At 33.1% G+C, this 27694-nt stretch overlaps 2 protein-coding genes across 2 annotated transcripts in view; both read right to left on the bottom strand.

Annotated features, from left to right (window-relative positions):
* Positions 1-9258, bottom strand: part of LOC121738880 (palmitoyl-protein thioesterase 1) — a 47732-nt gene extending 38474 nt beyond the window's left edge. Inside the window, exon 1 of the mRNA XM_042131146.1 lies at positions 9248-9258. The gene's annotated coding sequence lies outside the window, so the exon portion shown is untranslated. The remainder of the gene's footprint in view (positions 1-9247) is intronic.
* LOC121738882 lies at positions 303-23762 on the bottom strand. Its single transcript, XM_042131147.1, has 2 exons — positions 23407-23762; positions 303-1737 (listed from the first exon to the last, which is right to left on the bottom strand). The coding sequence occupies exons 1-2, from the start codon at positions 23556-23558 to the stop codon at positions 1443-1445; spliced, it is 447 nt and encodes a 148-aa protein (XP_041987081.1). The 5' UTR covers positions 23559-23762; the 3' UTR covers positions 303-1442.
* Between the last annotated feature and the right edge of the window lie 3932 nt (positions 23763-27694).

Here is a 27694-nt window from a genome sequence, read left to right as displayed (position 1 = left end):
TGGCCGCAGGGCCACAGACCACAGTAGTCATCGTGATAGTCATAATATCTGAACTGAAGCTAATGATAGCAGGTGAATAAAATAACTAATTAGTCACAATTTATAAAACTTTATTGACATTTTACAAAACAGGCTTAATTCTATAGAATTAGTAAACATTGTAAGTTGCCTTAGAATGCATTATTTTGAAATAACTTGTAACTCTCAAGGGGGGGGAATCAGATTTTATATAAGATAGAATCAGATTTTATATAAGATAGGTGTTAAATATAAGGAATAAAAATTATACTTAGGTACATATTTTTATATAATTTCTTTATATTTCTTTACCATAAGTATACATTGTCTATTTTAAAAGTAATTTTCGAGGGTCTTAATCTGTGAAAGAATAGCTCTTATCTTTTATATCTAGATATTTTTTCTAAAAAATTACTAGATTTTCGATAAAAGTACTAGAGAAGCTACTTAGTAGGGACAGCATGATCCAGGGGGGGGGGACTACCCCCCCCCTCGGTACGCCCATGCTCTCAAATCTTGTGGAAAATTTTCAGCAGTCGTTTCACTTATTTTTAAACAGTTATAGGTTTAATATTCAAGTTATTTAAAACTATTAAATCACAGTCTTAGATAAATATCTACGACTAATGAATCTTTGATTCAAGCGTCTTTTGAGATATTTAGTGCCTTAAACAGAATATCACATCTAAGTAAGGCATATCGGTGCGTTTATAACTTAGGTACAATCTAAAAATTAAAAATAATTAGTAGGTAAGTAGGTAGGTACGACACATTAAAATGGCGAGCAACACAAGTTGCTTGAGATACTGCACTACTGCCTGACCTCTAGTGTTAATATTATTATGTACTTAACTATTTTTATGCTTATTTAAATATTAAAATAACATTTTTTATAACTTGCTGCGTGCTAATTCAAATCAAACTAAGTATATGACATTAGGTACTCTATTATTATACTTATTTGTAAAAGTATTTTAAAGTTACGAGCAATAAGACAAATGTAGCTAATCCAAAGATTATAATATTATTGTAACAAAAATTATGACGGTTAAAAAGTACTTATCTATAATTTAAATGATAATACTATATTGCTGGATATCATGACGTTATTTTATTTTTTGTTTCGGCTATATATTTTATTGTTTAATTACAAATGCTATAATACGTTTGACGCAGGATAGCTATAAATTTGTTATTTAGATTAAGTATTATCAATTACAAAAAGGATACTTATTTAAATAACTACTCATCATAGCAGTCGTCTTCTAATAACAAAACTAGATGGCGCTAGTGGTAAAATGTATTCAAGGACGGAATAGTGTACTTGAACATTATTTTCCAGTCTCCATAGAGTGTAGACAATAAGGTCCAGTTGTTACACCGCAAAGGTCCTACCTAGAAGCCTAACAGTAACAGATCAATATTCATAGTATTCTCATGGAATCCGAGTGTTTTACGATTTTGTACTCTATGCTCCTTCTTTTGGGCGCGTCGAAGCTTTCTGAGGAGTCTGAGGAGTCTTGGTATCTGTGTCTGAAGGGTATTCTTCTGGTCCTCGTGTCGGAGTCGTAGCTGAGGGTCCACGAGCCCCTTTTTGACCTAAAAGGGATTCTGTAGGGCGTGCTGCTTTGGACGTCCGACATGGAGCGGATGTGCCTTCTCAATTTCGATTCCTTCGTCAAGGATGAGAACGCAAACTCTTTGTTTTCTTCAACGGACCTGGAATGAGAAGAATGTTCGTTAAAAGTTGAATTTTTTGTAGCTGAAAATTAAACTTCTTTTAAGTACTGTTAAGGGCACAAAAAAATCAAATACTTAAACGTTTTTAATGCACTATCTAAAAGAGTGGAGTTTTATGTTCATAAACAACCGCGGGAGAATTTATGCCTATACAGAGTATAACAAAACTAAGTGATAATACTTTAGGGTGTGTATGTGTTCCTAACATAGAGTTCACTGTGAAATTAGCAGCGCTGAAGACCATTTTTTTCACTTCTGTATGGAGAAAAAAAATTTGCTCATTCAACGCTGCTACTTTCATAGTAAAGTTTTTTTTTATTGGTGTCAAGTATTTCTTTTTGGCAATCTATTGGGTATCAATGTATTTTTTGGAGATCGTTATTTTTATTATATAATTAAGTAGTAATAATTATTATAAATATGCAAAGAGTATTTTGTAATAAATAACTTAATAAGCAACAAAATATATGAGTCAAAATATTTATATCATTTGCTATCTAGTATCTACTCTTTCGAGTTGCAAAATGATTATAAATTATTCTTGTCAATACTACGTGAACAATTGAAGGGGGGGGTTTGGGGGTGGTCAAAAAATCTTAAAAAGTAGGTCACGTAGTATGGGTATGCTCCCTAATTAAAGTCTAGAAAGTGACCTTTAAACATACCTGAATGAACAAACAAAATGAATTCGTTTTTTCTGACCTACGGATCCCATCTGTACAATTCTACTTGGAGATCAAAAGAGTGTTAAAGCTGAGTGGTAAACTACCATTTGTTTACCCAGGATATTAGAAAAGATTCGCGAAAGACGACCAAAAAGCCGCATTCTCCTACATCACAACAACGCCTCTTCACACACAGCCAACAAAACAAAGTCATTTTTAGGTTCAGAAAAATCACAACTCATCACCCATCCTGCACATAGCCCCAACCTAGCACCCTGTGATTTCTGTATTTTTCCCAAAATTAAAGATTTAATGAGAGGTTTCACTTTTAACAACTCCGAAGAGGCAGTGATAGCGTTCAATCAGAACGTAGAAAACAGTAGCCTTCAGATCTGTGGTCCTCCTGTTTTAAAAAATGGTTCGATCGCATAAAAAAATATAGGCTATATCTCTATCGTAGCGTGATAATTAAGCTAAGACTAATTAGACCGAAGAAACTCAGGAAAATGTGGGGAAAACGGGGGAAATATTAGAAAGGGTTTATCTCACGAATTTTTATGGCAATATTTGACATAGATATAGAGTAGACTACGTGAAGGAGTAGGGGCATAAGCTATTTTTTATGGGAAAATGTACGGTTTCCGTAAAATTCCTAATTAACGCGGGCGAAGCTGCGCGGGACATCTAGTATATATTTTGTAAACATCAAACGAAGAAATCGTAAACTTTTAAAGTTACAGCTGTCATTGAAGGTGATGGTCGTTGTAAAACACTTTGAACTTGACGTGTCGGTGTGCGAAATTATAAAACAATATCAATTATTTACAATAACAATGTCCTTCATGCGCATACCTAATAGACACAAATTACAATATAAGGAAACATTATGTACCAGATGTCCCGCGCGGCTTCGCCCGCGTAAATTAGGAATTTTACGGAAACCGTACAATTTCCCATAAAAATAGCTCTTATGTCCCTACTCCCTTCACTTGGTCTCCTCTCAATCTGTGCCAAATATTGCCATAAAAAATGCTCCAGTAGTTCGTAATTTCTAATATTTCCCCCGTTTTTCCCATATTTTCCTGAGTTTCTTCGGTCGTATTAGTCTTAGCCTATAGTTTTACTCGATAAATGAGCTATCTAACACTGAAATAAGTTTTTAAATCGGACCTGTAGTTCATGAGATTAACGCGTTCAAGCAAACATACTCTTCAGGGTTATAATATGTGTGTGTCTGTGTGTGTGTGTGTGTGTGTGTATTGTACCTACCTAAGTAGGTATAGATTTTTTTTAATTATCTTTTGACAAACTCGAGTCTCGATCTAAAAGACTATGAAAAGTAACAATAACAGGGTCATTATAGGCTCATAAGTCAAAACCATGGGACGATGTATGGTATAATATGGTAGTGATGATGATGATGATGATGATGATGAATGTAATTTGCATAGTAGCATATGATCTCCATTCTTAAAACAACGCTGAAACACCCAAACGACGAAAGACAGATAGACACACGTTTGCATTTTTAATATTAGTATGGATGCACATTTATGCACGAATAGTAAATAAATCAATAATCATAAATAACAATAATATCCGACAGAGTTGCCTATGTCTAGGCCAGCTGGTTTCCATTTTATTGAGTACTCAGGAAATGCTAGTTTCTCTGTTGTCTAGAACAACTAATATACCTAGATGCTAGATAGCCTTGGCTACTGTGGACACTCCTTCCTATTGATCTGACTGTTGTTGTCTAACATTTTACTATAAAAGTTAGTCGGGAATCGGGATGTTGTGAAAGTCATTTTGTTTGTTTTACAGAATAAGTACCTATCTAATCACTATATAAATATTATGTAATGCAAAACTACGGGTAAATTATATTTCGGACATTAAGTTATAATATGTAATTAAATAGATGTAATAATAATTATCGCAATTATAATTGTCTGAGATAGGTTTCTTTAAAGTCCAACATTAATTTTAAATGTAAAAAATCATCAGTGGTTAATGGTCATGCCTAACTTATAGCCAGACTAATAAGTTTAAAAATTTTAACTTGGCGATTTAAAAAAAATAAACTTGCGTGCAAAAAAATCGACCCACCTCTCTCCTTATGATTCAAACGGTAATAACTCAAGAAATATAATTAGTATTAAATAAATGTTGGAATCGTTTTAAAGGTAGTACAATAAGGATTTAATTATTGCTATAGTTATTGTAATTGTAAATTGTTTACTAATTCTACAGCCTTAAAACAAAAACCGGTCAGTTTGGCATACCATTTCAGTAGGCGATTAATGACATCTTTCTTGTAAAAAACACTAACAAATTGATTTCAATAGCTCATAGTGCCACCCATTACCCTAATTTAGGTTTACAGCCGGGTTTTCCTTGACCTTATCAAAGTTATGATGAACTCCTGAGCGATACCATGCCGATCTTCTTGTACAGCCACCTGGAGGTCCTGAAGGGTATCTGCGGCAAGAGTCCGGGCCCTGACCCTCCTTTTGAGTTCTCCCCATAGGTGCTCAATAGGATTAAGGTTAGGACTCCTTGCTGGCCAGTCCAAACCCGAAATTTCGACGTCGGAGAGATATTGACGAACTTTCGTAGCAACGTGCGGTCGAGCATTGTTCTACATCAATATGAAACCTTCATCAACAAAACCAGCACATGGCACCGCATATTGTCCTAGTACGCCCTGAATGTATCGATAGGTACTTAAAGTGCCAAGGCGTGGCCCGGTTACGAACTCAAGATTGGTTTATGCATCAAAAGAAATGCACGCCTGCGCGAATCATTCTCCTTATCAACGGTATGCTTTTCTGCGACCATCGTTACCATAAAAACTGATTTAGCTTTCATCAGAAAAGAGCACGACCCGCCATTGCTCCAATGAAAAATCAACATGAGAACGTGCGAAACTAAGCAGCGCTTGACTGTGTGCTGGGGCTAATTTTGGACCGTTAGCGAGTTTTTGTGAAGTCAAACAGCTGCCTGCAAGTCTTCGTCGTACAGTCTACTCTATTACTGTAACTCATCCGACTGCTCTTGGCCGTCGTTGCACTTGAACTGAAATGAGATGTCGATTCCGCAAGGACGTTGACACCTTAAAACGGTCATCACGTTCAAATGTAGCCCAATGTCTTCCTGAACATGGTCGCATGGTAAAGTTTAGAGTCTCTAGAATACTTCGGTATACTCTTGTAACCGAAGTTCGACTTAAATTAAGACTTCTAGCCACAACTCGTTGTCTAAATTCAGCTCTTAGCAAAGCCCTTGCTTGAAAGGCTTTATTTGGAACGCCACAAAGAAATTACGTTTAAAATGAAGTTAAATGAACAATAAATCAATAAAAATCGAAACAAAACAAAAACAATAAGATTTGACCGATTTTTCATACAGAACAAAACCGTTCAATTAACGATTAAAAAACTGAGTGATGGGGGTGCTTAGTGATTTCTGTCGTTTGTAGTCAAGCATGTTGGAAATGAAAATGTAGAGTAAACGTACACATTCCCTATCATATTAACTCGCATTATTAATAAAAAGAAATAATAAATAACTATAACTTTTTAATATATAGCGACTTGAATAGAAATGCGCGGGGTGGGTCGATTTTTTTGCACGCAAGTGTATTATATAATATGAAGATGATTCATTATCGTGATGTTGGTAGCGACTAGCGAATGATGAATGTATCGTAAATCGTAATGTTGGTGTTAGCGAATAGTTCGGAAATGGAGGAACCTAATTCGTTCTATTTCCATCTTCAAGGTTCGCGAAAAACGAAAACGATTACCTATAGACATGTCGATTTAATGTTCGTGCATTGTTAGAGAGCCATTAACCAAGGTGGTTTCTTTTTCGCTTCTTTATAGAAAATGTATTGAATTGACATAATTATACGAGTCAAACGCCAACTTCATAATTATTTTTATCGAACGCATAAGTAAATTCCAAAGAAGCGATAAAGAAAACGTCTTGGCTAAAGGGGCTAATAATTATGGAATGTGAACGAATTCTAGAAATCTAGGCCGTTACTTTTCAGAGGCTATGGGATTGTTAATTTTATATTTTTTGGATTTAATCACACGAGTGGCTGAGCCTTACAGTTTATTTGTTATCTACCTACGCAACGTTTTAGGTGGTACCTAATTATTGTACTTTAATGTACTTTCAGAGAAGTTTTAAGTCCGACTTAAGAAGAAGACTTTAAGTCCGCCATCTGCCTAGGAACGATCCTAGGCAGATGGCGGACTTAAGAAATTTTGTCACGTTGTGAAACTCATCCGATCGATACCAAAATTAATGACGTAGGTCCGTCAAAACTCAATTGCCTAGGAATCCATTTCCTCGATGGTGCAATAATTAGTACTATCTTAACTGAAACTGTAGTATTAATTGATATTATATTCGGAACAGTCAACAGCTAAATGGCATGACCAGTTGAACCTTCAACCTTGCCATCATTTCTTGGCAAAACCACAAAATACATATTAATACAAGTAGCAAAACCGTTTATAACTAGGTCACAACCGCATTAAGTATGCTCATACTTCATAGGTAACCAATCCATACTTCTATACTAGTTGTCAGTTTGTCAGTCTGTCCGTCTGTTATCTCTTCACACCCAACTGCTTTTCTAATCTGAAATTTGGTATGGAGATACTTAGTATCCCGGGAAAGGACATAGGATATTTTTGTCCCGGAAACGTACGCTTCCCGCGCGGTAAACGAATTTCATCGCAACGGAGGTGCGGGTGTCAACTAATAAATTAATATCACTACACGCCTCAGTTGCAAAGTGCAGGCATGTCCATGACCAGGAGGTGGTGCCTCATGGCCATGGACATGCCTGCACCTTACCAAAAAAAACGTTTAAAATATCAATGTACTTCTTGATATTTACAAACCTATTGTTTTCTATCGCTTTTACAGTTACAACAAAACGCAACAAGTACAGTACTAAACTTAGTACTGTACTTGTTCGTATCAGTTAAGATATGAATAATACTTACGGCGAGTGCTTTATTTTGTCACCAAGTGCTCTTGTACTGAAAATGTACTTTCGTGTTAAAGTATTTTATCTAAATTCTAGGTACTAGATGACGCCTGCAACTCTGTTGCGCCAAATTTCGTATATCGCGCGGGAACCGTCCGTGGAAATGTCCGAGATGCACGACCTTAAAAATTGCTAGGGGGCACTTTTAGCCTACAGGGCATAACTTTTATCATTAAACAAGATGACGCCCGCAAATCCGTTGCGCCAAAATCCGTTAATTGCTCTGGAAAAGTATCATACGAGTACTTATGTCCCTTTCCGTAACTCAAAATATCCCCGTACCAAATTTCATCAAAATCGGTTCAGCGGTTTAAGCGTGAAGTGGAAACAGACATACAGACAAATTTTCGTATTCACTAAGTAACTACCTCTACAAAGCATGACTCTTATCATTTAATGTCTTGTCAATAGTCAATACTCAATACCCTTTTCCCGTATTGACTTCGCTGCACTAAATTATTAGTCGGAAGTAGCAAGGCCTTCGCTGCAGCTGACTCATTGATCTATTTATAAACCCGCTTTTATAGATACCTACTAAAGTTAAAATTACAAAACATCGGTTTAAATTTAAACTCTGTCTAGACCGGAGACATGAAGTACGAAAATAAGTATATCTATACTTACTTACTTTAAATTAGCAAGGGACTCATGGATATCTATTCTCTCAAATCTCTTCTTGTCCTTATAAAGACGTAATATTATCAGTCACAACTCATAAGAGGGACATAAATCATAATACACAAGGAGAAAGTTACAAGAGATAATATAAAACAGGAAAATGTTTTTTTAATCCCTTGAGCATATTTTTGTAAGCTGGAACCCCGGCGCCCGACCAGTTCTAACTTCCAAATATAAAATATTTGAATTTCGATTTCGACTTTGAATTAATCTGTTTTTTTTTTTCAAAAATAGAAATATATTATTCAGGTGTTAGAATTAAAATGCACAAAGAATTATTAATTAATAGAATAATAGCACATATTATGTATTTAAATAATTATACCTAATACCTCAAAGTACTATCAGGAAAACAAATAAGTACAGGATTATTTCTTTGCCAACCGATACTCAATATAATATCTTGAATTTCACAAGCAGCAGTACATATCAGTAGGTGCTTCAAGAGTTTGTACACAAAAGCAGATAAGTAATCAAGAACAGCTATTATAATGCACTCGTGGTCGCCAGGGTATTGACTATTGAGGCATTAGTGTCCGACCGAAGCTTCGGCTTCGGCCGCCTTCGGCAAAAAAAAAACACCTTTGGCGAAACCTTCGGCTTCGGCCTAAAACCCGGCCGAAGTCGAAGCTTTGCCGAAAGTCCGAGCAACCGTCGAAACTGAATGAAAGACTGAGTGAGTCGTGAACTGATGAGGCGTGAGAGAGCGACGGACCGTTCGTGTACAAGCAGAGGCCACTGGGAGTCACTGTCAAATACAATAAACAAACACTAACTTCTTAATAAATCATTTAATTATTTACTAAGAAGTTAGTATTTATTTTATTTATTACTCTAGTTTTGTTCTAGTTGAGTAAAACAAATACTGGGAGTTAAAGAAACAAGTGACAAGTCTTAATTTTTGGTTTTTGGCTATTAACTAAAAAACGATGCGTTGTAGCAAAAAAAAAACATTCTACGATGAAAAAAAAATTAAATTCTCTATATATTTGATTCAATACACTTTTTCCGAATTCTCATCCATTTTCGAACTACACATTTGAGTCATTCCTTAAATTTAATTATTTTTTTTAACTAAATTATTAAGTACTTAATAAATAAATCACGAAATCACAAACTTTTATTACCATATTATCTCTAAATATAAAGATAAAACCGACTCCAAAATTATACATAATTGAGAATTAAAACTCCGTATCTCCAAAACTACTGAACCAATTTTGATGAAACTTGCACTATTCCCTAAGTTGAACAATACCTAGTACAATAAAAAAATAATTACTGAAATTGGAATTGTGGTTCCAGAGATATGCGAACACAAACATAAAAACATACATACATACATACACTTGTAAATTCGTTCGGCACATTTGTTCAGACGCTGATACTGTCGAAAATTGGGCAGTTCTGGAAATATTACATTACATGCGCGTCGAAATGATAACTTCCTTTTTTTTAAGTCGGTTAAAAATGTATTACTGAGAGTCGAGCGATTATAAACCTTCGGCTTCGGCTTCGGCCAAAAATAGACCTTCGGTCGGACACTATGAGGTATTGACGACGTTACGAAAGAATATATTTGTATCAAAATTGTTATTTGTTACCAACGCAATATAATTATTTACCTACCAATTACCATACTTATACATAATTATATTATAGGATTGATTATAGGTGTCTGAAAAGCGAAAGTGTATGTCACCACTTCACAAACTGCTAAAGGATTTGGATGAAATTCGGTATGGGTAGGGTTGCCATCACCTTTATTGCCGTCAACGGTCTAGCACGATAAAATTCCCGGACATTTGGCCGAAATATGGCTATCTCCCCTTGGAATTGGAAAATTGTTTTCAGATATAAAATGTTAATAAATAGAAAAATCTATTAAAACAAACCCGAGGTGTAGAAAATTTTCCTATTTTGTTACCTTTACTAGATTAAGTAAATTCAATGTGGAATTGTGTTATTAGAAATTTTATTTGATTAAATAAGATAGTAAAACAAAATTTAATTTGTTTTTAAAATATCTGTCTATTTTTAACAGTAAAATCTTAAAATATAGGTGGTAATGTTTCCTTTACGTTACTATTCGGCCACAATTCTTTCTCATCTTTACAATATTGAGTCTATTTTATCTTGTATAATTTTTTTATACATATATAATGCAAAAACGAAGTAATTATTATTGTCTTCATCACAAAAACATAATAATATCCTAATAAAATATTAAAAGAACCAAAGAAATATGCGCCCGCTTTTATGGGACGGTAACCAAAATATAATTTTGGTAACAAAATAGGATTTCTTAAACCTAGTCTACACAGTAGTATAAATAAAAAAATCTGTTATATTTAAGAGTATCATTTCTCTGTTTCTTTACGATCCTTTGGTTAATAAATCAGTATCTGAAACAAAACATTGTTTGTCTAATCTCATTACATAATAATCAAAAATATCAATGTTGCTTAAAATTATATGACAAAACAAGATGAGCAAATTATAGAATCTTTAAAAGTTTGGCTACGACTCCTGTAATTTTCATAATTATTATAATAAAAATCACATAGTCAACACTCTGCCTTACAATTTCCTATTTTGTTACCTTCTTTTCCTTATATACGTTACCACTCAAATGTAACAAAAAAGGAAGTAACGAATAAAGTTAAATAATAATAATAATAATAATAATTTGGGAGCTTTAATGGATCTTATGGCGAAATAATAATAATATTAGATATATTATTATTATTTCGCCTTAATTAGTAGCTTACCTGCGTTTCTTGGGTAACAAAGACTAGAAATTTTCTGGACCTATACGCTAATAGACAACCTTCTGTACGCGCACGTGGAACGTAAAAGAAATAAGATGGATATTGAGCTTAACAACTTTGCCACTATACTAAAACATATTTATACCAAAAAAGACTCCAAAATTTTAAAAAATATGGTCACAAAAAAGGAATTTCAAAGAGGAACTTTTTCCGCGATACAATAAAAACATTATTTATTCAATAAATTTGTTCTAATACGACCAAATATTCTTTTTAAATGATTTATGGTCTCGCAGCCCTAAATAAATACATGATAAGTCGTTTCAAAAATTTCCGCAAGGCCTTACAAATACAATCAATTGTTTGGGAAGGTATGAAATTGGGACACGTCACTTTTCATACGACTAGATTAGACCGATTTTCAAAATATTTGTATAGTTTATAATTTACTAATATAATTTGTAAATGTTTTTTTACTGAATTTATTTATCTTACTATTTAATAGAAACGGGTAATGGTTTATTTTATTTATAGAAAAACATATTTTAAAATGTGGGACAAAGATTTAGATAGAAAGTACACTTTTTTTGAGAAATGTTGGTATGCTTAGCGAGTTTTTATCTTTCGTTTATTGCTGCCTGGCTAAAACGTTGGATTTCTCTCAACAAAAGTCTCCGGATTTCACCCGGACACTTTTCTAAAACCCGGCCGGACGGTCCCCGGATGCCCTTCAAACTAGGACAAATCCGGGGAAATCCGCCGGATGGCAACCCTAGGTACCTATGGGTATTAGTAGTACCTACTTTTAATCCCATGTAAGGATACAAGATCGAAAAAATATATTATGGTCGTAGTAAATATGTAAATCGATTAAAACAGTTTCTCTGTAAATAAGCATTTTTTACTCTGTGGCATAGACTATGCACTGTCTAAATGTCAATGTACTCATCAAAGATCAGCTCAGAGTCCAAATAGCAGAGAGACTAGGCCGAAAACACTTGGCAACAGAACGTGCGTAGCTTTTTATATTAGTTCACAGATTTGGTACACAACTATACGACCCACAATTTGCGTGTTGCGTGCGAGGTCGAATGACCGTTTAATAAAATTACATTTCGAGTCGAAAGTACTTTGATGACGCTGATAAAACGTCAATAAAATGTCAGCAATCATATTATTGTTTACTGCGCAATGGTATGGTTTAAATTTTAAAACGATGTATCTACTTATTTATTTGTTCTTTGTCTTCTATGTCTTCTATGTTTTCATCTCAAATGTTTCTCTAAGATCGCTTGCAAAGGTTGCAATCACGTTGCAATATTATTAGCATTTTTATGTCGGGCTTTAAATTCAATATTTAAATCATCATTCATCTGTGACCGTATACACAAAGTCTAAGTTGTTATAATATTATACACAATATTAGCTGTCCCGGCAAACGTTTACTACGTTTAACCGTAGTAAACGACTAAATAAGTATGTCACCATGGCAACGTCCATCGCTATCCCGTCGCACAAACAATGGTCGCCGTCAGTCTCGAGTTGTAATAATTTACTATTATTTATTCAACAAATGCACTTATCAATATAAAAAGTACCCAGTAGCCGATTCTCAGACCTACTGAATATGCATATAATAGGTTACAATCAGTAAAGCCGTTTCGGAGGAGTACGCGGCCTAATATTGTGACACGAGAATTTTATATACGAGTAGAGATTATATTTCATAGAAAATTACGGGATGGACACTAATTATTGACTTTTTATATTCAAAGCTTTCACAATGAAAGTTGCTTTTAACGCGGCACCTAATCAATACTTTTTAAGTGACTTGTAGCTTGATCTAGTGTGGCCGTTTTCACCTGATATAAGTATATAAAACTTGTCGTTAACGGGATTATAAAGAGCTTTTTACTTGAGCTTTCTTGTTTTAATGAAAAATTAAATAAGTAAAAGTTTTGTGATAGCAAATATAATGTGACGAAGATGTCTTCTGTAGGTAATAAATTAATATCTTAAATTTTTTGTATGTACCTATGTAGAATTTTTAAGGGAGGGAAACAGCTAGGTGTTAGCAATGATGAAGTTTTTTCTTTTTTTTTGGAACTACACGTAAAGCTTCTTCTCCTAAAAACGATTTCACGGATTTTAATACCGTATTCAGCAATAGACGAAGCGATAAAAAAACAAGGTTTATACTTGTGATGAAATACAAAGTAATATAAATCAATGCTTAATGACTGCCTTTTTTCTTTTTTTAAGCTCCTAGCATTGTTAAACAAAAAAACGCTCCAAGCAAACTGCAAAGCTTCATCTCCTAAAAACGATTTGACGGATTTTAATGCCGTCAATAGACGAAGCGATTCAAAAACAACGTTTAATTATTATTGTGCGAAGCTGAAATAACTGTAACAATATAATAAAAAATAAAATAATTCATGCTACATGATGCTACCTACAAATTAAGAAGCGATAATATTATTACGAGATCGCGGGTCCAAAGTCCGCGTAGTATATTATAATACATTATCGGGACAATCTCTGACCTCGATATCTGTCTGATGAACCAGTCTGCTATGAATCATTAAACAGATCTACTTTAATAAATAGTTCAATATTGAATATTATGCGCGGTTTCAGGGGTCTTATCTTATAAAACATTTCAAAGAAGAAAATATTATGTCTTAAGTATCCGCACACCGTCTACGCCATGCGGATAGGTAAAAAAGTGCCTCATGCCTCCGATTTTGATGACATTTTAGTATGTTAACTTATAACTTATAACACCTATAATCTATACTTATACATTATTGATACATGTACCAAATATTTTTGAAGTATAATGACTTGTTAAAATAATGGGACTTACTTTTCGACATACAATACTTCAAAGCCAATTTGAAAGTCATGAAATTATTTCTTAAATAATTAAGTAAACCACTAGATTAGTTACGTCATTTAAAGAGCATTAATTTAATTGTGTTTAAAAATGCGATAAGTTGAAACAATCCATAGCAAAAATCACATCGCGGCCATTATTTTTCGGAAATTTTAAGTATAGTTTACAATAGCTGTACAGTATCGACTGTTACATCAATTTTAGCAAGTTTAAACTTAGAAATAAGGAATATATTTTGTAATAAAACATTGCAACGCAGAAAGGATATGAATTATTTAATGATAAGGCCGTTGCCTATTGTACTTGCTAGTAATAATTAGGTACTTATAATAGGCCATGATTAATTAGAAAACTAATCATTTGTATTTGACGGCAAATTCCTTGAGTGCTCCTAACGACTTTTAAATAGCATTTTAACAACATACTCCATTGTATACAGATTAGTAAAATTATTATACCTATGTACTATCAGAGAAAATGATTCCTATGCAAATAGGGGACCTAAGTAGTTTGGTCGCGTTACGTCAAACCCAGCTGACAGATCACAATTAACATTGAATTGACATATTCGACCAAATAACGTTGGTCTGTCAATTGCATAGGAATCAACTTCCTCGATGGTACAAGCATTAGTATCAAATTACCTTATACTTGTTATTTGTCTTAAGAAAATGTTCTCTACATCTTTATGTAGAGAAATTTCTTAACGCGAAGATATTGTATATTTATATACTTGATGATTTTTGTGCCATTTAAAAATTGGTGGGGCATTATACACCTACCCTGGATATTAATCTCTAAGTGACATAATATTATTAAAGTACTTACATAACTATTCTCCTTCAGGATATAACTAGCTATTTGACCGAGCTTTGCTCGGTATTCGATAAAAGTTAAAACACAAATAAAATTACATTTTAAAAATGATTCCTAGCTAGATCGATTTATCGATATATATATACTAAATTTCATGAAAATCTTAAGATACCTATATATAGATCGATTTATCGCCCCCGAAATCCATAGGGGGTTTCGGGGGCGATAAATCGATCTATATATAGGTATCTACTATCGATATATATATATATATATATATATATATATATATATATATATATATATATATATATATATATATATATATATATATACTAAATTTCATGAAAATCGTTGGAGCCGATTCCTAGATTCGAATTATATTATATATACAAGAATTGCTCGTTTAAAGATATAAGATACATTTATTATATGTATACCTACTGCAGCAGGACGTATACCTACTCTTAGATGCGACGGTTTCTACTGCGGATCCATGCTAATATTATAAATGCGAAAGTGTGTCTGTCTGTTATCTCTTCACGCTTAAACCACTGAACCGATTTGGATGAAGTTTGGTATGGATACACTTTGAGTCCCGGGAAAGGACATAGGATACTTTTTATCCAAGAAAAATGTATGGTTCTCACGCGATACGCTAATTTTGGCGCAACGGACATGCGGGCGTCATCTAGGGTATTTGTAATTTCAGTAGTAATAACTTATATTCGATTATAAGTTATATATTCCTTGTATATATTGCAAAATAAATATCTACAACGATTGTTGTTAGTACTTTTCCGTTTATAAATCAACGGCATGTCAATTTTCTTCAACGTGGCATCTTGCCAACCTTATTAAAGCAAAACAATTGAAAGTTTTATTCACCGAGGCTAAGAAAACTCATAAAGTCAGCCAGAATCATAACTATCGTCAAATTCTGTGGCTATACATATTTCGATTAGGTTCTCTTGTATACTATGCTGCCGCCTTCTAAACTGTCAGTTGTCACAAAATAGGCAGTAGTAGCCATGATTGCCCTATGAATTATGATATAAAATATGTCACCCAAGTACTCGCACCCACAAGATCTTTGTCATCTATCACAAAACATTGAAAATTTGATATGAAAATTCAATAAACTCGTAGTTTGTGTTAGAATTTGAAATTGCCGCTTTTTTCAGTCATAATACCTTATAGTCATTTTTAATGTCACTACAATTAAAAATGTAAACTATGACTTCTTAGTCTGTTGTCTATTCCACCACTCTCTTTGTTCTATACAATGTTCCGAGTATGTATCGTTTCCAAAATTACTGTAACCGGCTACACATAATAAATCAAGTTATTAGTGAAAATATCGTTTCATTGCTACAGTTTGAAACATAATGTTAGTACTTATTTGTTACCATTGAGATATAAACCGGACTACGTACGTAGTACTTATAACTCAATGTTTGTTAATGTGGTCGCTGGTTACAGTACTAGGTACTTCCCCCACCGTATGTTATACAGAGAAGAAACATTAAACAGACATACAATGTAGGTAAGTACATATTATATTAATAGAATTAAACAAACATACAAATTGCAAATGTATGATATTATTTCATCACCTCCATATAACATGGGCTTTGGAATCTTCTCTTGTGTAAAGATTCCTAATCTTGTTAAATATATTAGGTAACTAATATTAAACTAATTATTATAAGGTAAAGATAACTATTTAAGAGGGAACGCGGGTGCTGTAGAATTTAAACGAAGGTTTATAATGTCATCACGCTTCACCCTGCGCCAGCACATGTATTGTGATGGAGACAGATACAGTAAATCGAGGTAACGTGGTCCTCTGATTTCTCCTTCAAAATAGTACCTATCTAATTATTATTTTTATAAATATCTCCCGGAAGAGTGAGTCTATGCCTCTACGTTTTTATTTTATCTTAAAGATTTTTCAAAGTTTTATGGTCGGTGGATTGGTGGAGTACGGGGCATAAATTTTTTGCGATTTTTGAAGTATCATATTTTTTTATTTATTAGTAAATTTAGAAAAAAACTAACGTAGAGGCATAGCTTTAACAGTCTATCCCAATATTGTATAAAAAATCATTTGTCTAGACGCGTTGTCCAGGGAGTAAATTGGGAAATATACGTTTGTATGGAAACACAGTGTTAGCGTTTCCTCTTAAGGGCGTTCTTTACGGAGAATCCGTAATTTACCCTATTTAGAGCCTTATAAACTCATAATTTAAAAGCTACAGAGTTATAACAAAAATACAGCAATAATCTTCAGTATCTTTACATTCCTTTCCGTGTTTTAAATTTTCTATTTTCGTTTATTATAGCTAGTACTCATGATATCAGCTTCCAAAGTAAAGCCAATTTATTAAAATTCAAGCATACATTCAGCATCTCCTTAGTATTTACAAATTACTTTTATTTGAAACACACGCCAATAGATAAATACAAGACAATCTATTTACATAGATTGTCTTGTATTTATCTATTGGCGTAAAAATTTAAAACAGGGAATATGTAGTTTATCTACGATAAACTACATATTCCCTGTTTTAAATTTTTTTAGGTCAATTTTGAAGTAAGATAAGTAAAAAAATAGGGTTTTGGTGCGATCTCGTTAACGTGGCAAATGATTGGCCAAGGTCGTTTGCTCGGGGGACGGCCTTAAGGTCACAGCTGTCAATATCCGTTATGGATTTTTTTCCAACATACTAGACAAAATTATTAAATAAGCCGACTTTTTTTTATTTTTATTAATTCACATATTTATTAAGAGTTTAAAAGTTTACTAATTGGAATTTAAAGAAAAAAAAGATTTGTCAGAACTCTTCATCCACTTTAGCACAAAAACAGCTGAGAATGAAAATATTATAAAATATGATAAATTTGATTAATGCCTCGTAATTAATTGTTTTTGATATTGTTGTAAACTTGTAATTTTGTTGCAATAATAACACGTAGGAAAACAATATCTGGGAATGACAAACAGTCGTTGTTTTGATAACTATATCCGTAAAGCAAAATAATTATAATATACATATATATATATATATATGAAATAAGTCAAGCCATTGACTTCTTATCTAACAAATACGACGATTTAATCACTAAAATAAATACATTAGAAAATCAAAAAGCTGAAACCAAAGATCAAATCAAAATGTTAGAAAATAAATTGCAATTATTGGAGAGAAAAAATATAGTAAACTGCATTGAACTACGAAATGTGCACTGCAAAAAGCCTGAGACGAAGGAAGATTTATTATCTTTAACGCAAAAATTGGGAGAGTCAATTAAAATAAATGTTGAACAATCTGATATTCATGACATTTACAGATTTAAGAAAAATTCAACGATAAATATTCAATTTACCAGCAATATGAAAAAAGAAAACCTTTTGAAAGCTATACATACATTTAACTTTTTTAACTTGACTACATACATTAACCTAGATCTCAAAATCTGTAAGGTCTAGAAAACTGATTTTTTGACACAAGTAACTTCATTTCAAAAAGATTAAATGCTCAAGACGAAAACACGATTACTCAAAAAATGCTCGATAGTTTCTTTTTTACAAACAACCTTGTTTTAGACATATTTTTGCTTGGATCTTCGAAGTTTGCTGTCTTTTCTTTAATATTTTTTAATATCTAAAAAGGTATTGATAAAACCTAAATTTGCTCAAAACACTTTTTTCATAATCATTATAGTTCGTCTTTTATTCAAGTAAAACTAACTCGGGGATGATTCCGCGCCGTCCTTTTTCACCTGGCATATGAAAGACGGGCGTGAGTGTGAACAGAGAAGGACTATGTTTGATTTTTAGAGTCAGGTGAGCTCTTAAGAAGAAAGTCTTTAACTTATACAGTATAAAGGCCAAATAAAAGAATGTGTATCGAAAACATTCCGGTTTTAAAGAGGAAATGAAATTATCACCATTATTGGATGACGAAGCTGGGTCAACACTGACTCATGAGTGCAGAAGGCATAAGGAAGTTAAGACGAAATAATTTCTTGAATATTCTAGGAATATTTTTCTAAATGTTTTAGAGAGTTTTAATGAAGCAAATTTATGTACATAAGGGACCAATATCATTTCGTATAATTTGGTGTTACGTTTTGTTGAACTCCTTGAGGTTTCTGCACTACATAGGACATAGGTAGTATAAAACAAAGTAGCATTTTCTGTCCCTATGTCCCTTTGTTCCCTTTAATCTTTAAAACTGCGCAACGGATTTTGATGCGGTTTTCTTTAATAGATAGAGTGATTAAAGTATAAAACATTCATTAAATAGTGGAAAAATACTGTTATTTTTGAGGCTTCCAATGTGATGCTGTAAATATTTTTTTTTAATCCACTTAGGTACATTGCAAACTACGAGATTTATTAAAATAATGTACTAGGTAAGTATTATACACTATGGGTCTACAGAAAACTTCACGATGGTACTCGTAATTATGTTTATCTCTTATAGATATCCTACAATAACATTTTTTGTCAGTTTTTACTACAAATAATGGCTCATTTTCGAAGCGATTTTAACCAATACGGCATTAATCCTTATTCAATTAAACTAGAGATGGCCCAATGGTCGAAATTCGACCTTAGTTTCAACGACATTAGGACTACTACCTATATTTTGCAAAAAATATTAACTTTATCATATTTTTTTCAACTCTTGCTCTATGGGACTCATCTGATCTCAGACTGGCCGTGTAAGCATTGTCTAATAGTATCTAAGATTAAATAAAAAAAAACTATACTTAATCCATTTTCAATTTGTCACCTTGTTGTTAACAGACTTCAACCATAAATAAAAAAGTATAATTCGTATGTATAGGCTTGTCCCTCAAAAATCTGTCATTTTACCTAGTGTGTGTGTTGTAGTGTGTCTAATGTTTTATTTGTTAAAAATATGTATGATAAAAGCATAATTTCAAAATAATATTAGCTCGATGCACTACTTCACCATATAAACTATAACTGTGCAAAATTTCATTCACCTCGTTTCCCCATTTTTCGTCAAAAGGGATACAAAGTTTTTGGCTCACGTATAATATATAGATACTTTAAATACATTGTTGATTTAATATAGATCTATATGGCCCTTTACAGCTATGATATTCTATTGCTTTACAGCATATGATTTAAAATTTAAATGAATATTTGCGAAGATATTACAGATTTAAAAATCACGGGACGTAGATTTTGCGGCGGTACCAGCCAATGCGGGCCACGGGTGGTAGTGAATACTTATATTAATAAGTATTAAAATCAAAACCACTGAAATGATTTTAGTCATTTTTTCAGTGAGTGACATAGGCTATATGTTTTATACCCGTGCGAAGCCGGGGCGGGTCGCTAGTACTCTATAATTCTCAAACTCTACTTTTTTTTTTTATGAAAGAAGGCGGCAAACGAGCAAACGGGTCACCTGATGGAAAGCAACTTCTGTCGCCCATGGACACTCGCAGCATCAGAAGAGCTGCAGGTGCGTTGCCGGCCTTTTAAGAGAGAATAGGGTAATAGGGGAGGGTAGGGATGGGAAGGGAAGGGAATAGGGGAGGATAGGGAAGGGAATTGGGCCTCCGGTAAACTCACTCACTCGGTGAAACACAGCGCAAGCGCTGTTTCACGCCGGTTTTCTGTGAAAACGTGGTATTTCTCCGGTCGAGCCGGCCCATTCGTGCCGAAGCATGGCTCTCCCACGTATAACGTAATTTTTTAAAACATAACATGCTTAATTTGCTTGTTTGTTTTAATGTTTCGTCTTAAACACGTAGGTATCCCTTTATTTGATTTAATCTTTAGCCTCAGGCCAAACCTACGCGACCACGCGACTGCGAAGCGGGAGCGTCAATACAAAACACCCATTTGACAACTTGTCAAATGTGTGTTTTGTATGGGATATTATTAAATGCACATCAGAATAATTTTTCAGCACACTGGGTAACTCCACTAATTAACTGAATGCATACCAAAAAAAATAATGCTGTTCCAAAAAAACAATTGATTAACTGAACATGTCCTTCAAAAAAAACTTAAACATCATACAAAACGAGAATATATACGTCAACGTCAATAGTATGCTTAATTCGCATTATTTAAGGTGCATTATTAGTGTGCAAGTCGGTATTTTTGGTGAAACTTTAAAATATTTTGATTAAAAAAAAGGGAATATACAGATATTGATTTAATTATACAATATGCCGTTTTGTATTGACGCTCCCGCTTCGCAGTCGCGTGGTCGCGTAGGTTTGAACAAAGCATTAATCTTTATCCCAACATACCTAACAAAAATTAACAATATTTGAAATTTTTGAATTACTTAGTTCAAACGTAATATACTTATTATAATTATAAATATTATTTTAGGTTTAGTAAGTAAGTTTTGAGAAGCAAAAATGACATCACTCGTAAAGTCCTCGTTCCTTTTGGTCTTGTGATTTAATTTTCCTCAATATGTTGTTCTTGTTTGGTCAATAATATTAGTTTTACTTTATTTTGTATTTAGATGCTAAATTCTTTTTTGCTTGGTGTGAGCTATCAGCCACAAGCTTTTAATGTTTGTCTTATGACATACATTAATAATACTAGTAACTTTTAATTTACCAAAACGGAAGCGACTATATTACTTATTTATATATAATCAACTTGTGGATTCTTTTATTTCCCTGACTACAGTATAAGTTTAATAAAAGTATTTCAAACCAAAATTTTATTTCTCCTTATTCAGTACTTATGTTTAAATACCGTACTTAGGTTTATTTTTATTACAACTTTGTTGTAATGGTGAACAATGTTTGTACTTTGTGACCGTAGAGTTTAATATTTTGAATGCATAATACATGTTAATTAATAATTACAACGGACGTAAAATGTATTTATTTGTATTTCACATGAAAATTTTTCACTTATATTATAACGTCATTTTTGTAGGTACATTTAACCTGTAATAGCGTGGTGGTCTAATTTTTACCAATTTTACCACATTGAGCAGTAGTAATTATAGTAATCAAAACCTTGCGATGATGATGATATTGTGTACATAATAATATGTTTGTATAATAGGTATCTAACCTCGAAAACATGTTTAAGTTGAGTGCAGGTGTTATACATCAATGGTCAAGTGTGAATTGTGACAAGTTAAGTTAGGAGGCCTTGATATTTTGCATGTTTTTTATATAAAATATTTGGCCTCAAAAATTATCAAAGGAGTATGTTTTAAAATGTATGAAGTCTGGAACAATATTCCACCACTACCGACACCTTTATAGTAAAATTGTCTACTAAATACTAAACCATTGTAACCAGACCGCAATCAAAAATACCCATTACCCAGTCAGTGAAAAGTTATGACTGAATGAAAAGTCATGTTTTTTACCATGTTGTATGAAAAATATTGTAGAATGTAGATGTAATAAAAATGTATTGAGTTTGGTGCAAATGTCCACAACCATTAATACTTACATGATGGTCTGCTAAATACTGAATCATTAATAACTGGACCGCAACCAAAAATATACTGTAAGTAAAAGTTATGACGGAATGAAAAACTTTTCTACCATTTTATTCCATAAAATAGTATTCATATTATGATCCATTGCACTTTTTAACTACTCAATCTATGTTATGTCATGCCGGTTGGCATTTCCTTTTAGGTTTTTACTGAAATATTATATCCATACAATATTTTCACTCAAAAAAATCATAACTTTTTACTGACAGCTTATTTTTAATTTGTCTCATAATGAAAGTCTTTATTTAATGGACAATAAGTCGATATGGGTCTCATTAGGGGTAGAAATTTGGACCACTTTACTTCATTCTCCTTTATCAAAATATTAATCTAATTAATTATGCATGAAACAAACATAATATCTGGAGATTATGGTTGATTAAAAATAAAGCGTACTTAACACCTTATTTTTAATCAACCTTTATTTGAACTTTAAGTTGAGAACAAATTAATGAGATTTGAAATAATAATCTCATATTTATCAGAAACATGTTTCTTGACATTTGAAACGAAATATTGAATAGTTCTCACAACATTATTGCGCACGAATCCACGTTTATACTTAAATTAAATTCATGTATCCAAAATATTATGCATAACTTCCTACTAAAGTTTAATTTAAATTAAAATAGTGCATTATCACAAATTTATATCGAGAAGTTATTTCCCTGGCAACAGAGGAAGATGTACTTAATGTATTTTTTAAAACATCTAAAATTTAAAATTAATATATATATATAAGTACAAATCGAACATGCGGGGGCCACATGGTGACAGCCGTGCAAAAAAAATTGCTGCAGGGTTAACCCTTTAAAAGTCAGACAAAAAAATAAACAAAAATTATTCATTAACATGCTGCATATAAAAATAGTTGTTCCAAGAAAATGTGAAGGTAAATATTATTTTATAATTGAGGTAAATGAGGCAAGTAACTTAAATGTATGTGTAGTAACTTAAGTGTGTATTCACATTTGTTTTAATGACAGTTCCAATTCTTTGTACTAGTCTCATTCTATTGTAGACACAACCTACCTGTCCCAGTTTTTATACAACCAGTTTACCTGGCTATGAAATAAAATAATATGTCACCCGCCTTTGATCTATGAATAAACAAAATATGTGGAATTCGTTATGTTATCGGTGAGTGGCACGTCTCACGATAACATTCTAATTCTGAGTTTAGCCCATTAAAAAATTCAACAAAACTCACTTTTGCTTGAAGAAGTCCGATATTTGACTGATTTTCCAGAAGACCTGCAGCAGCAGCATGAGTAGTGTGTGGTTGATCCATGTGTACAACTTGTAACAACTCTCCATGGCGCCTACTCCGTCACAAAACAAACGAAACAGCACGTCAGTCATCCGTCAGGATTTCTTGGACGATTCGAATTTGAATTTGGAATTCGATTAACTTTTTTACTTCGAGAGGTACTGGATTCCGGGCTTATCAGTTTGTGAACGAAAATAGCTGTATCGTTGGCGCTGGATTTGACCGCGCGCGACCACCAGTACACGCGAACTGGCGCTGAACAAACTTAGTAGCGATGACGGCGGATGACTCAGTAGCTGTAGTCAGCAGTTGTATCGACTGAGGACTGATATCTCGCGAGGTTTTATAATATTGAAAACTACGTAATAAATAAACTCAGTTAGTATCAAAATACCTAACAACTAAAATAGTCCCTTGCCTTATGCCTCTTTTTACTCTTTTGTCTGTAAATATTACGTATTTATTATGTGTTTCTTTTTGAGCATAATAAAAATACATTAGACGTATTAGAAAAACTACCTTAAAATTTAGTTAATACTTACCTACTCAATTAGAAAAAGTCTCATTGACAAACAATACAAGCTCACATGTTTTCAATTCGTTCATTTTTTGCCGTTTGCCGAATCCTAAGTTTAAGAAAAAGACGGTAGACAAAATTATACCAGTGCTGTCATCTACTATCAGACGATTTTTACCACGACTATGGGAGGGTTAAATTCACATAACTAATACCAGATTTGTCTATGGTAATACCGTACAGTCAATCACTCCAACTTAATTTTTGATTTTTATAAATTTTTTATTTTATACTATTAAAACGTTCTAAATCTAAAAAGTTCACTGGACCTAGCCCCTAATACAGCATTCTAGATAATTTATTGATTGCCAGGGTGAAGTAAGGTCACTGAGGACATTCCAAAAGGGAAATCACTTACGAAGTACGAACCCATTTAATAAATTATGGGCACCGAGGTTGAAGTCCGCGTTACATACCCTACATAACCTAGAAAGGTTTTGAACGATTTTATTAAACGTTTCATAATTCGTTTTAAATGTCACTTTTAGGGTTCCGTAGTCAACAAGGAACTCTTATAGTTTCGGTCTGTCCGCGGTTTTGCTTAGAGACTATATGACCTACAAAGCTGTAATTTGGCATGAATGCACATAATATTAATGAGGCCGACAAAATGGTACATGAAATCTTAAAAAATATGTTTTTATTCCTTACACATCAAGCGGGGATGAATTTTTTTTCGCATCCACCCCATCGTGTGGGGTGTCGTTGGATAGTTTTTTTTTAAATATTATGAGTATTCATAGATCATTTTCTGATTTAGAGATCCGTTTGTGAAATATTAAGTTTTAAAGTGGATAAAATCGTTTAGAGTCCAGTCCCCCTTCTACCAGCTAAACGGTGGCTTCTGGAAATGTGAAAAAATTCACGTTAGTAGGTAATATACTGAATTTAAAAATAAAACTATCAGGATTAATAAGATTTCATAAGTTATTAATAGTCGATCAACTAAAAAAAATGTATTCGGCGAAGTATAAAGGAACTTTTCGTTCAAATTCCTTTGAAAGTAATTGACATGATGTTGTTAGTAGTGTAAAACACGATATAAATGTACATTCATTGACCATACAAAAATTAAAAAAAAAAACTTACGCACTACGGAACCCTATATTGCGCGTGGCCCGACACGCACTTGGTCGGTTTTTGTATCAAAATAATATAGTTAAGTGAGCAATCTACATGTATATTAGTACAATAAATAGGAATTTAAGCCCAATTATTAGCGTGAACATTTTCTAGAAGTTGTTTTATTTATTCATGCAAAATATGTCATCATCTCATCATCATCCTAACAGCCTATAGTCGTCCACTGCTGGACATAGTACAAAATATGTACTTAATAAATAAACTAATAACTGTTTACCTAAGTATTAAAACATCTGGCAAATGACCAAGTTATTTAATATTAGGTACACTTTTTTGTTTTCGACTTGGCCGTAGCCCTTTTATTAAAAATTAAGATCTTGATAGTAATAAAATAGTAATTATTAATATTAGCAGTATTACAATATCATCATTTTAGCATTTTTTAGTACATGTACCCATAACTTCTTGGAGGGTATTGACTTCGCCATTGTTTGTTTAGAAATACCATGGAAGTCTACTAAATTCAATGACCCATCACACCAGACCAATGACTTTTTAAAAACGATTGCTTTGTCGTAATAAAAATTTTGTATTATTTTTCTTTACATAATATTTTCTTTAACTACTCTACTTTGAGCTTGAATATTATCTTAGGGCCTGTTTCACTACTACTTATAAGTGAAGGCTATCCACCAATTATTAACTTGACAGATCAAGTATGGAGAATAATGTCAAAAAAGTTGTGACTTCTGAATAGCCTATTCGGTACTTTATCAGAAACAGGCCCTTACCTAGTAAATTGTCCTACTGATACCAAATCTATGTTAAAAAAAATGTGCCCGTGTTATCAAGATATAAGTAACTACAGCCGTCAAATATGGACTTTCTTCGTATCCGGCGACTGGCCTTTATAAAAGAGAACTACAATAATAAACCTTAGTTTTCATGTTAAGTATAAGCTCTCATGTGCCTACTTTGATTACCATGACGAACAGAAAGACAAAGCGCCTCACTTTACTAAGAGAAAAATGCCTTAATTAGCAAAACCGACATGGAAAATAACTACGTTTATTTTAAGTGTTGTCAAACACTTATCTTAAGTTTGCTATTACGTCTAGATAAATACTATGACAATTACAAGAAAAACGTGCGACAAGAGATCGAAAAGAGGCTCTTGTTAAACATTCCTCTTTTACGGCGGTTCCCAATATTTGATCTATCTCTGGTTTTGCCCTACTAGAGATAGGAATAGCTCACATTAGACATTAGAGACATATATTTTATGTCAATTGTGAGCTATTACTATCTTTAGGTGGGCAAAACCAGAGATAGATCAATTAATATTGGGAACGGCCGTTAGTCGTCTCCCCGAGATTTCCTCCACTCGACTCAATCCTCAAAAATTATGACATTTCGTCGAAAATATGAAGAAGAAAAAAACTAAATTTAAAAACCGGCCAAGTGCGAGTTGGACTCGCCCATGAAGGGTTCCGCAGCGGTAAGTTCATTTTTATGAAATTAAAAGGTTTTTGATTTATTTTTATATTTCAGATGATTTAATAAAAGTTAAATTGAGGTTTACCATTTAACACGTATAAAAAAAGTACTTGCTAGATCTCGTTCAAACCAATTTCCGTTAGTAGTATTTATAGTAACGTACATCATATTATATTTTTTAGACTTATCATGCCCCTACTTTAGAAGTTAGAGGGGTGGGGGGACACATTTTACCACTTTGGAAGAGTCTTTCTCGCAAACTATTCAGGTTAGGAAAAAATGATACTCGAAATCTCAATATTATTTTTGAAGACCTATCCATAGATACCTCACACGCATAGGTTAGATGAAAATCATTTTTTTTGTTTCAGTTGTACACTATGGGGACCCCTAAAAAATTTAATATTTTTTCAATTTTTGTATCACAATCTTAATGCGGTTCACAGACTACATCTACTTACCAAGTTTCAACAGTATAGCTCTTATAGTTTCGGACAAAAGTGGCTGTGACATACGAACGGACAGACAGACAGACAGACATGACGAATCTATAAGGGTTCCGATCGCTAATCCAATTGCCAGCATAATATAGCGTAACCACCATTTTCAGTCTACGCAAGAATAGACGATCTATACTTATCTATACTACTTTAATATTATAATTTTGCAGAGTTTGTTAGTTTGTTTGAACGCGCTAATCTCAGGAACTACTGGTCCGATTTGAAAAATTCTTTCAGAGTTAAATAGCCCATTTATCGAGGAAGGCTATAGGCTATATTTTATCACGCTAAGACTAATAGAAGCGAAGAAATAGAGGAAAATGTGGAAAAACGGGGGGAAATTATTTGAAAGGGCTTATTAGAACGCGCTGATCTCAGGAACTGACTTAAAAACGGATTAAAAAAAAAAAACAGTGTTAGATAGCTCATTTGTTGAGAAAGGTCATAGGCTATATTTTATCACGCTAAGACTAATAAGAGCGAAGAAATAGAGGAAAATGTAGAAAAAACACGGGGAAATTATTTGAAAGGGCTTATTTGAACCCGCTAATTTCAGGAACTACTGGTCCGA

This window comes from Aricia agestis, chromosome Z (assembly GCF_905147365.1).
Source record: "Aricia agestis chromosome Z, ilAriAges1.1, whole genome shotgun sequence".
Taxonomy (NCBI): Eukaryota; Metazoa; Arthropoda; class Insecta; order Lepidoptera; family Lycaenidae; genus Aricia; species Aricia agestis.
The sequence above is the reverse complement of the archived record's forward strand: the minus strand, read 5'-3'. Positions and strand labels throughout refer to the sequence as shown.